This window comes from Bos grunniens, chromosome 1 (genome assembly GCF_055505025.1).
Source record: "Bos grunniens cultivar Pamir isolate PY7600 chromosome 1, Bosgru_T2T1.0, whole genome shotgun sequence".
Classification (NCBI taxonomy): domain Eukaryota; kingdom Metazoa; phylum Chordata; class Mammalia; order Artiodactyla; family Bovidae; genus Bos; species Bos grunniens.
This window is the reverse complement of record NC_141165.1, coordinates 88,425,505-88,437,619: the sequence shown is the minus strand read 5'-3', so window position 1 is coordinate 88,437,619 and position 12,115 is coordinate 88,425,505. Positions and strand designations below refer to the sequence as shown.

The 12,115-nt window shown below is 41.6% G+C and overlaps 1 protein-coding gene across 46 annotated transcripts in view; it reads left to right on the top strand.

Moving 5' to 3' along the window:
• Positions 1-12,115, top strand: part of KALRN (kalirin RhoGEF kinase) — a 692,908-nt gene that overhangs the window by 461,832 nt on the left and 218,961 nt on the right. For all 46 annotated transcript variants that reach the window (XR_015164343.1, XR_015164397.1, XR_015164395.1 and 43 more), the window contains exons 26-28: positions 1,260-1,329; positions 3,919-4,008; positions 8,422-8,514. Coding sequence is in view for 37 of the 46 variants with exons in the window: in XM_086402125.1 (XP_086258251.1) it covers positions 1,260-1,329; positions 3,919-4,008; positions 8,422-8,514 (253 nt within the window). In the remaining 9 variants the exon portion in view is untranslated. The remainder of the gene's footprint in view (positions 1-1,259; positions 1,330-3,918; positions 4,009-8,421; positions 8,515-12,115) is intronic.

Sequence of the window (12,115 nt, the reverse complement as noted above, 5' to 3'; positions counted from 1 at the left end):
ATATTATGCTATATAGTAGATCTCCAGAATTAATCTTGCAAAACTAAAATTATACACTTTAACCATTAGTTTCTTGGGTCAGAAATAACAGTATATATATCCCCTACTTAGACAAAAGGCAGAATATTAGGTACATTCTTCTACATCTTGCCTTTTTTACTTAACAGCTTGCCCTGGAGCTCTTCCATGTAAAAACCTACAAAGTTTTGCCATTTCCTATAGCCATATAGTATATGGTTCTATGGATGTACTATGGTTTACTTTGTCGTCTATACACTGCCTTTTGCTATTATGAAGAGTGCCATGGTGAATATGCATATGTATACTTCATTTTGCATATGTGTGACTACAACTATAGCACATTTTCCAAAATTAAAATTGCGGAGGCAAAGATAAGTACTTTTTTACTTTGATAGGTATTGTCGAATTGACCTGTAAAGATTATACCATCGTCCATCATTGTCAGAATGTTTCCCTACAACCTCATAATTACTTGTAACACTTTGTCTGATTTTTAAAAAGAAAATGCCATTCCAATGATTCTGGCTTATTTGAGCTTGTATTCTCTGAGCTCAAACCAACTGTTTAATGTATGAATTTGAAGTTGGTGTGGTCAGCTCTTTATTAATTATTAACATAAAAAGGAGCCATACCGTAGATATTCACAATGGCAGAAAATTCGGTAGTAATTCAATTCAGCTTTGAAATGTATTATGACATTTTCCCCATTAAATTTTCTTTCCTAACAGTGTCAGCAACAAGAAGCATTAACTCAGTTTTTAGCACAAACTGGGTACTGATGGAAGAAAGTGAAAAATTGGAAAGAAGTCAGTATAGGATTCAGAATTTTTCCACCTTACCTCTGGGATCATAGATAGTATTATTTTGGTCTTTTGATACCTATATCTATATATTTTCAAGTGTTGCAACATGCTCAGACTACTTGTATTAAAAAATAGAGTCATAGTTACCATTGAAATGCCCAACACAAGTATCATATTCCATCATTTTCAGCCTGAGAAGTGTAAACCTTTAAGGGAAACAATTAAGTAGCACTAATTAATCAATTAATTTAAAATGTAATGAAATTAGTTCCAACATATTTTAAATTGCTCCTTACCGCACATCACTTAGAAAGTGGAGAAGGCATATGTAAATAATGGAGCTGATGAGATTGGGTTGGCCTCAGTATGAGCCTCTGGTGGGGAGGGGTCCAACAGTACAGAATGTCTGATTTCAGCCTTTCTCCCTCCTTGCAGCATCTTCCTCAAAGAACTGGAGAAGTATGAGCAGCTGCCTGAGGATGTGGGACACTGCTTTGTTACTTGGGTAACCTACTGAACTTCTCCTCCTACGATCCCATGTTTTCCAGGGGTACAGGTGATACCAGATGGCATCACTGTTCAGTGCCTGACTGATGATTGGTGTCACTGACATTCTAACACAGGACCAGGGGCTGTAGAGAAGATCCATGAGTAGATCTGAAAGAAAGCAGTCTATCACTGAGCACCAGAGCCCTCCTTGGGAAAGGTCCTTAGATGTTGTGTCTGATATCTACCTTAAAAAACTTTCAAAAACTGAAATGTCAGGAGATTGAAATAAGACCACCACCCCTGGTAGAAGAACTGTTCCAGCTCCATCCACGAGTTATTTTTAACAGGATGAGGGAATTAGAACTTTAGAAGTCCACCAAGCCATTGTTCACATTTTCTTCCTTAGTAAGAGAGCAGACTCCTTGGTTATCCATCCCAATTCTGACCTACAGGATGTATACGTAGTCATTCTCTTTCTTGGAGCTGTTGTCATGGGCCAAGTAAATGGGCTGAATGTACCAGGTTTTAATTATATACATGGAAACACTAGTCTCTGTTAGTATCTCCACGCCCTATTATCCTGAGTTCAGGCTCGTGATATGTGTACCAACACCTCCAGGGAAGCCCACCTAGTACAATAAGTGCAACTAAACACGGAAATCTTTCCCCAGGGCCAGGAGTTCTAAATACTCAACAATTAACTAATTAGAACTACTACTCAAAACAGGCTAATTACTTTTCCAATGTCTTCACAATTCAGAGAGTTTGCGCTCTTAACAGCCCTATGGAATAGGCAGGGCTGTGGTTATGTTTTATATTTTATAAATGGAAAGATCTCAGAGGAGCTGGGATGTTGAATAGTCCATTGACATATAATTAATATCACAGTTTATCCTGCAACTCTAGACTTGAGTTGCCTCCTTTTTCTGAAACTGTAACATTTACTTCCTGGCCTGGTCTCTTAAGGAAGTCTCAGACTACCATTTTATTTTGTGCTAATACATTTTCCACCTCTAAATACATGAGCCCATGCACAGTTCACATTATTGCTAATAATAGTATATGATCCCTTGCACAGCCAATGTAGAGAAAAAATGAAACTGACCATTAAGTGAAAGAATTTTTTTTTTGGTGTCTTGTTTCATACATTTTGTGGATTTGCCTTTCAATCAACCATAAGTATGATTTATTAGCATCTCTTAGGGATGATGAATGCCTCCTAAATAGTACATAAAAGTGGTTTCAGAAAACCTTTAGTATACAATATGCTCATTTTGCCAAGAATTATCTCAAAGTGATTTCTTAAGTCTTATCACCTTAATGTCTGACTATAATGCAGGAGTAAAGGGTAGAAAGAGTTGCCATGTATTGAACGGCAAGAGTTATGACCAAGAAGCCTCAAGTCAACTTGCCTGGGCTCCACTGCTTTCTGAATTTAAAGTGACCTACATTGTGGACTTCTCATGTGGCTCAGTGGTAAAGAATCTGCCTGCCAATGCAGGAGACACAGGTTTGGTCCCTGGGTCAGGAAGATGCCCTTGAGAAAAAAAATGGCAACCCACTCCAATATTCTTGCCTGGAAAATCCCATGGATAGAGGAGCCTGGCAGGCTAGAGTCCATGGGGTCACAGAAGTCAAACGACTTAGCGACTAAACAACAGCAACCAACCTCATGCCACTATTTTCGTACCTGTTAAGTGGGTTGATAATAAAAGAACTCATCACATAGGATTCTCATAAGGATCAAATGAGTTAGTATGTATAGAGTACTTGGGAAAGGAAGTGCTGGCATAAGTGAAACCTGCTATAATTAGCACTTAGTTAGGCTTCTTTTTTAGAAGAGGACATCCCCAATGTTATGCAGGCATTGGGATGGGGAGTACTTCACAGTTGGGAAAAGTGCTTGGTGGCCAAAGTACACATAACTTTCCCAGTGGAAAGGCTGTGAAGCACTAACCCAGGAGATGTCAAAGACATAAGAAATGAATTTTTACCGAGCCATAGGATTCTTGACTTGAAGAAGCAATCTGTTTGGGATTCACTGTTTAGGATTCACTTAGGACCCCCCAAGGGTCACCCTGCTTTCGTTTTCCCCCATCATTGCTTCTGGCACATGTGGGATGGTGGCACAGTTGCTTGACATGCCCTAGAAACTGCCCCCATGGGGACATTTAGAGTACAAGCAGATCTCCTGCTGAGATTACACTTCATTTTCATTCTTTGACTTTTCGTTTTTAAAGCAAATGCTATCATTTTTCAAGATGGGAAGCAAATTATAGGTAATGCTAGAAGGGGGATACTCTCTCAATAAATTCTGTCCAGCTTCAGGACATATTATGATTTGTAAATTGATTTTTCTAATTCTATCTAGTACAGACTAGTTTTTAAATGAACTCTCTTTCAGTGAGCTCTCTTCCCCTGCTGATAAGAAAAAAGTACCCCAAGTTTATTAGGGTAGCACAGGCCTAATGAGCCCAGGGCATTTGCCACAGGGTTGTCTGTACCAGGCAATATCTAAGGGCTTAACTGCACAGCACTTGATGGCACGGTAAACAGAAGGGAGCAACTAATGGATGCTGATCTTTTATTATCTTTGTTTTTTTAGGCAGACAAATTTCAGATGTACGTCACCTACTGTAAAAACAAGCCTGATTCCAACCAGCTGATCCTGGAGCATGCAGGCACCTTCTTTGATGTAAGCTGTGAACTTCCATTCTTGAGCCACTGACGAACAGGTGGAATGCTTCTGTACTTTGAGATTATGGGTTTCTAACTATCCTTTGTTCCTCATTTTTCTTTATTGGCCCCCCCGCAATCCTCTCTCTCATGGATAAAACATGGAAAAAGCCAAAACCACTGTTTATCTTTTGTTTTGGGTTTCCCTGGTGGCTCAATAGTAAAGAACCCATGTGCCAAGCAGAAGACACAGGTTTGATTCCCTGAGTCAGGAAGATCCCCTAGAGAAGAAAATGGTAACTCACTCCAGTATTAACTCACTCCAGTATTCTTGCCTGGGAAATCCCATGGACAGAGGAACCTGGCGGGCTACAGTTCATGGGGTTTCAAAAGAGTTGGACATGACTCATAAATAACAAAACAACAATGTTGTGTTTTATTTCATCCCATCTCAAGTGCTGTGGTTTCTGATAAGGCACATTTGCCTGCATATCTCAACATCATGGAGTTGCAAAGAGTCGGACATAAGTGAGCAGCTAAGCACACAACACCAAATCTAGCTAGCCATAAATCTCATGTGTAGAAGAGGTGTACTAGGATGCAGGTGCCAATTAAGATGTTCCATTTCTACAGCGTGTGTGTGTGTGTGTGTGTGTGTGTGCGCGCGCGCGCGCGCATGCTTAGTCGCTCAGTCATGTCCAACTCTTTGTGACCCCATGGACAGTAGCCCTCCTGTCTCTCTCCATGGGATTCTCCAGATAAGAATACTGGAGTGGGTTGCCATGCCCTCCTCCAGGGGATCTTCCCATCCTGGGGATTGAACCCAGGTCTCCCACATTGCAGGCAGATTCTTTACCATCTGAGCCACCTCTATAGCTCCTCAAATGCAGGACTTCTCAAAGTGTGGTCTCAGCTCAGCTACATCGTTATCACCTGAGAATTTATTAGAAATGCCTATTTTTGGACACTGCTCCAGATCTATTGAATCAGAATCCCCAGGGCTGGAATGAAACAATCTTGAGTTTTAAGGAGCCCTTCAGGTGACTCTGATGCCCACTCAAGTTTGAGAATCACTAACTACTCTAATACAATTGTTTCAACCTTGACGGCACCTTGGAATCACCTTAGAGCTACGAAAAATACTAGTTCCAGTCCCAGCCCTGATTGTGTTATGATCAGCCTGGATTTGGCCTGGGCATTGAGATTTTTAAACACTTCCAGGTGAGAGTAACGTGCAGCCAGGGTCGAGCACTTGTTCTGTAGTGGAAGCCAAGAGGAGATTCAGAGCTGATGTGCCTTGTCAGGGCCTCTGGTTTTGGGTGAGCACAGTCCTGTTGGCAAATGATGTGTATATGATACTGGTCCCCAGAGAGTGACTTACTGGCTATAACATGAACAGAATCAAATGGATCACTGTAGGATGCATGGAAAGAACAAGGGGGGGGGGGGTGCGCGGAGAAAGAAATGAGAATAAAAAAGTGAAGTTCAATGAGAGATAGGTGATAACAATGATGGCCATTCTGAGAGTCATAGCAGAAGTAACAAACACTTGAAATTCAGAAAATTTTAAATGTCTATCAGTCTAACTTTCTGCCTACTCATTCCTTCTCTAAATATTTGAATGTCTACTGTAAGCAAGATAATGTGCCAGGTCCCATGGGGTCACAGACATTCAAACATGGTTCCCATACTCAAGTTTACAAAATAATCCTTCTCTGAGCATCTTTCTAGCCTTACTTGCTGTAACAGAAATGATTCTACAAGTGTCTTGTTGCTCAGTGAAGGAATAATACTTGAATGGGTGAAAGCCAGACAAGAAAAAACAGACATGATTTTTAAAGATGGAGTATTACTATGGAAATGGTCCCAAAGTGAAATTTGTGAGGTTTTGTTTAAACTTAAAACTCAAGAAAAGCACTTCTCTGACTTGGTATCAGAAGTTATTGGGTATCATTTTAGATGCCCTTTACTCCTATTCTCTCTCCTTAATAATGTGTTTCTCTTAATATATTTCTGGTTTTTTATCAATAGTATCTAGAAGAGTCTTTTTGAAGTTTTAAATGTACTGTGTCCTGTCTTCCACTTCACATTTTTCTGAACATACATATCCTGTGCTCTGAGTAGGCTGCAGACTCATCTGCCTCCTTATCTTTGCACACACTATTCTCACTGCCTAAGATAGACCGTGAGCCCTTTGCACACACTGCACACAGGCACACATAGACACCCTTAGAAGTCTTCCTATCCTTAAACGGTCACAGTCATGTGTTGCTTCCTACGTGAATCCTTGCCTTTCTCTTTATGTGCAGTATACTTTGTCTCTTTATGGCATTTGTAACCATCTGCCTTTTGAAGGTTACAAATGCCATACTATGCCTTTTGTGAGCTCCTGAGAAGGTTGACTCATGGTTTGCCTGGTTCATTTTTTACATGTTACAGTGTCTGGTGCTAACCTGCATTTTCCTCTCATCCTACATTCCTCATATTCCTGTTTCTAGCCAATTTCTAGGCTTTGATTTATAAGTTGGACATACCCCAAATTTTACACCCTACCCCCCGTTTCTAATATCATGCCTAATAAGCCTGTACATTAGTTGGGGAGGCCAATGCAAGACAGAAAACCAGTCCAGTAGGAGTTCCTGGAGCTTGGCCTAGAGGTGGGGAGAGAGGGCAGCAAATTCTCCTGATGATTCCCTAAACGTTCCAGAAAGCATCATCTTTGTAGCTTTTTCCCTCCCATCAGAAGAGTTTCCCTAAATGCTATACTTAGAGACCATCTACTTTAGGCCCTCCTTCCATCAGAGATTAAAACCCCAATAAAGACAGCTCTGTTATCCATTACTGTAAAGAAAGCACAGAAAATTCAAGCACCAGAAAGGCCCACACATTGACATGATCCAGCATTTTCTACACCAGACGTAGGAGCTGTGAGGCGGTGATGACTGGTACCCTGTTGATTACTAAGCTTGGTTGGCTGACCCAGCCACTGGACACCACCCCTTCCTTACTCTCCACATGAAGCCTACCAGGAACTCAGCATCTTGTTAGAGAGGGAAGCCAGTCAAAGTGCCTTATTGCCTGAGCTCTCCTGCCAAAGCCCCAGATAAGCTCAAAATGTTAATTTGCCCAAATAGGGTCAGGCTGCCAGCTGTTTTGCCCATTTTCCTTGAACAAGTCCTGATATAAACACACAAGTTTAGGGAAGAGGCAAATGAGTGAGAAAATTGCCACCTTCTGGGATAGCTGGAGGAAAATGGAATGATTTATGACTATTATTGTTCCCTTTGCTTCACCTTCCTTCATGGCCCGTAACAAGTCCTACTTTATCTAGGTTTAAAATGTTTCTTGTAATTCTCCCGATGCTTTGTGCTCACTAACCTTCATTTATGGCAAGCCCCCACATTACACACCTGCAGACATAGACGTATGTAGAGGGTACGGTTTGTTTTAGTACCTTCGCAGACATGTGCAGCCATCCTCACAGTCAATTTTAGAGCGTGTTCATCACCTCATAAGGCATCCCCACACACTCCACCTTATCCTCCCTACACCCCCAGCTCTGAGCAACTGACAGTCTATTTTCCATCTCTATAGATTTCCTCTTCTGGACATTTCATTTAAAAATGGAATGATAGGTGTTCTTTTGTGACTGACTTCTTTCACTTAGCATAAGGCTTTCAAGGTTCATCTATGTTGTAGCATGTCTCAGTATTTCATTCTGTTTTATGGCCAAAAAAATACTCTGTTGTATGACTGTAATACATTTTGTTTTTTCACTCATCAGTTGATGGACATTTGGGTTATGCCCACCTTTTCACTACTCTTAATAAAATAATACTACTATGAATATTTTGCAGCAGTTTTTTGTGGACATATGTTTTGATTTCTCTTGGGTATATACCCAGGAATGGAATTGTTGGATTGATGGTAATTCTGTTTTTACACACTTAGACTTCTGCAATAATCTCTGGACTGGTGTCTGTGTCTCTTTCCCAATCTCTACTCTCTGTGTTGCTATTAGGCTTATATGAGTCTTTCTGAAACATTGTTTTCACCATGTTTTTCTTCTATATAAGATCTGTGAAACTTGACCCTTGAAAAACTCACCATCAAACCCTAATTCATCCTTTTAGCTCTACGCCATCAATGACCCATGTACATCTCGCTTATCTAACTGTATTTTCACTTGTTCCAGAATCTAGGTGTGAGCCTCTCTACTGCTCAGGCACTCATTATCATCTAAAGACACAGTGATGATTTCCTATGTGTTTTGGTTTATACATTTTCCCTTTTTTCCCCTTCCAAGAATAGTTTCTAATCATTTTGTACCTTTTTCTTTTCTCCTCTCTCCTTAACCCTGCCCACCTCCTCCCAGAACACATATGTGCACATGTCCCACCGTGTCTAACAGTGTCCATTTTCATCCCTGTAGGAGATACAGCAGCGGCATGGTCTGGCCAACTCCATTTCTTCCTACCTAATTAAGCCTGTCCAGAGGATTACCAAGTACCAGCTGCTCCTGAAGGTACCTCCCCCCTCTATGTCACCCTGACCACACTGCCAACCAGGTCCAAGGAATCCTAGCTTTGCCCAGGCATGGGAAAGCTTCTACCTGAAGACCTTTCATCTGCCTAGAGCAGAACTTCAGCAATGAGCCCATGCTGCCATTGCTGGCTCCAGACTGCATGTTCTATTCTATGAAATCTCACATGCTTATTTTGGGGGAAAGAGGAGAAATGGAAGCAGGGATGGATTGTGATTGTTTTCATATCCACCACGGCACATCTCCTAGTGACTGCCACCCCAGACAGTGGTGGGTACACAGAGACTCTCCCGTCCTTCCCTTCTGGGCAGATTCCTTCTGGGGGCCCTTGCTTGGTAGGATCCAGGATCAAGGTCTTAGGGTCAGTGCCAGCATGGGCAGTGGAGGCCCAGGGCAGCACCTATCATTGCCTTTATCTCTGTTTGTCTAGACTAGGACATTTTAAAGAGGAAATAGTTTGAAAGTACATACAAAGACACAATGACAACTCTGTATCTGTAGGCTCCTATGTGTTACGGGTTCTTCTAGAGCCAACCAGGAGATATGTTTTTTCTCCCAATCCTTTTCTTTAAGAGTCAAATCATCAAATTATATAAAATACTATGTGATTTGGGCTGATTCTTCTCAGAGAAGAATACACTAACAGTCTGAAAATGTGACACTTCTCAAAGAAAGCCTGGGAAGTCTATATCTTAGGCAGTTATATAACTGTATCTACATTAACTCTTAATGTGTAAGGGTGGAGTTTTCCCTAAGTTTGACTATATTTCTGGTCACTTCTCAAATGCAAAAAAAGGATTGTGAGAAGCATGTCATAAGTAGTATAGTTCTAGAGAAACTCTGATGAAATTCAGTTCTATGAGATGCTTGCTGAACCTCACATTTCCTAGCTGCTTCAGTAAACCTGAAAACCAGTCTTGTTTCAAATCTAGATTCTAGTCATGTTGAAGTGCGCCCGCCTTTCCTGTCTGTGGGGTCCTACTGACTTAGCACTTGTAGTTCTGTGATGAGAAGAGTGGGGGCAGCAGTGAGCCCCACCCCAACCTCTCTTCTCTCTTCTGGGTTAGGACTGGGTCTTATGTCATCCTTATTTTTCAGCCCTGTCCTTCAAACCTTCACCTTCCTCAACTTCAGGACTTCACTTCCAGGCACTCCAGCCTGCCAACCCTGCAGAAAATGACTTAGAGAATCACCACAGGGCATCCATGCCTTTGGCCTTTACTGAGGACTAGTGTCAGAAATAACTATGTGCAGACCATCACAGCTGTTCGGGTAGAACTTTGAAGATGCCATTCTGTTTTTGAAGTTTCTTATATAAAGACTCACAAAAATTCTCCCAAGATCTCAGCGTAGGGCATGGATATTCTTTCCTGAAAAATTGGTGTGCCAGTCAGTCAGTTCAGTCACTCCATCGTGTCCAACTCTTTGTGACCCCATGGACTGCATCATGCCAGGCTTCCCTGTCCGTCACCAACCCCTGGAGTTTACTCAAACTCATGCCCATGAGTCGGTGATGCCATCTAACTATCTCATCCTCAGTTGTCCCCTTCTCCTCCTGCCTTCAGTCTTTCCCAGCATCAGGGTCTTTTCCAATGAGTCAGTTCTTTGCATCATGTGGCCAAAGTATTGGAGCTTCAGCATCAGTCCTTCCAATGAACACCCAGGACTGATCTCCTTTAGGATGGACTGATTGGATCTCCTTGCTGTCCAAGGGACTCTCAAGAGTCTTCTCCAACACCAAAGTTCAAAAACATCAATTCTTTGGTGCTCAGCTTTCTTTATAGGCCAACTCACACATCCATACATGACTACTGGAAAAACCATAGCTTTGACTAGACGGACCTTGTTTGACAAAGTAATGTCTCTGCTCTTTAATCACAAGAACTTGAGGTCCTTCTTTGCCTTTGACTGTCAGATAGTGTCAGTTTTATGGTTACTTACAGGAGTTTCTCCTTACCCCACAGGTGGGGAACAATCTTCTATCCTGGATTCTGACAAAACATTTGAGTAAGCATAATGAATGGGCAGTTGGATGGAGTAGGGTTATAGATTTAAATGAAAAGTACTGTACTGTTGGGCTTCCCTGGTGGCTCAGTGGTAAAGAATCCTGTCAATGTAGGAGACCCAGGTTTGATCCCTAGGTCGAGAAGATCCCCTGGAGGAAGAAATGACAACCCACTCCATTATTCTTGCCTGGGAAATCCCATGGACAGAGGAACCTGGTGGGCTACAGTCCATGGGGTCACAAAAAAGTCAGACACGACTTAGCAACTAAATAGCAGCAATAACAACTGTATATAACTATCCTCTCCTTCCCTAGCCCACATGATGTATGACCTTTCTAAATGATTATTATTATACAAGATTTTTGTGTGTGTGGTTTTCAAACTTAAGTATTTCCAAAGCTCTTTCAGGAATTAGTGGGGTTGTGAATTTTTTTTAAATAAAATAAAACTGACTCACCCATCCACACTGCCACAGTCTCCAGTCAATTAGGCCCCAGTTCTAAGAGAAATATAAGTTTTCACCCCTCCTTGTTAATCCCTAAGGCTGAAGTTCCTAGGATGAATTTTGTGCCTTGGGCAAGGGAGAGATGTGGACAACGGATAGGCTGCCCTGTGCTTTGCTTTAGGCAGATGGAAGGGTGGGCTCTGGGCTTTAACTCTGTGATTAGCTGTTTTAGAAAGAGAAGACTATGCAGGTAACTGAGAGAGAAGACAGTAAAGTAGGGGGAATTTGCTGTAGAAATGTTTTAAAGTTATTTGGGGAAGAAGAGACTTAGTAAGATAATTTTAACCTCTTTCAAATGTGCTTGTAGCCGAGTGCTTGCTGAGTAAAAGAAAAATAGTTTACTGAGCTTTTACTATAAATAAATAATATGGGATTTATTTTCTCATTTAAGTCAGCTTTATTCCAAGTAATGCTAAGTCACTTCAGTCGTGTCTGACTCTGTGCGACCCCATAGACGGCAGCTCACCAGGCTCCCCCGTCCCTGGGATTCTCCAGGCAAGAACACTGGAGTGGGTTGCCATTTCCTTCTCCAATGCATGAAAGTGAAGAGTGAAAGTGAAGTCGCTTAGTCGTGTCCAACTTTTAGCGACCCCATGGACTGCAGCCTACCAGGCTCCTCCGTCTATGGGATTTTCCAGGCAAGAGTGGGGTGCCATTGCCTTCTCCATTATTCCAAGTAAGCGGATATTTAATTATCAGTATCCTCTGGAGTTCCTCCCTTTAGGTGTTGCATAAAAGTGAAAGTCAGAGTGTTCAATATTCTCTGTGTAAATCTGCTACAGCTGTCCTTTTCAGTCTAAATTAAATGTGGAGCTTTCTCCGTTTCATAAACTATAGCAGAGATCTGAGGAGAACTCATTGGTTTTGCTGGTTGGTTGGTGGACATGCCAAATTGCTTTGGGAGGTTAAAGTAATTGGTGTTTTCTGTTACAAACTGTAGCCTATTTCTTATTTCCCTCTTATGTTTCTGCCTAGAAATTCCTTTGATGATATATGAGAACCGGTTGGGAGGGTTAAAATTAGGTAAGAGAAGAGAACTTAAGGTTGGCAGAAGTAAATGCAGCTTTCTGAA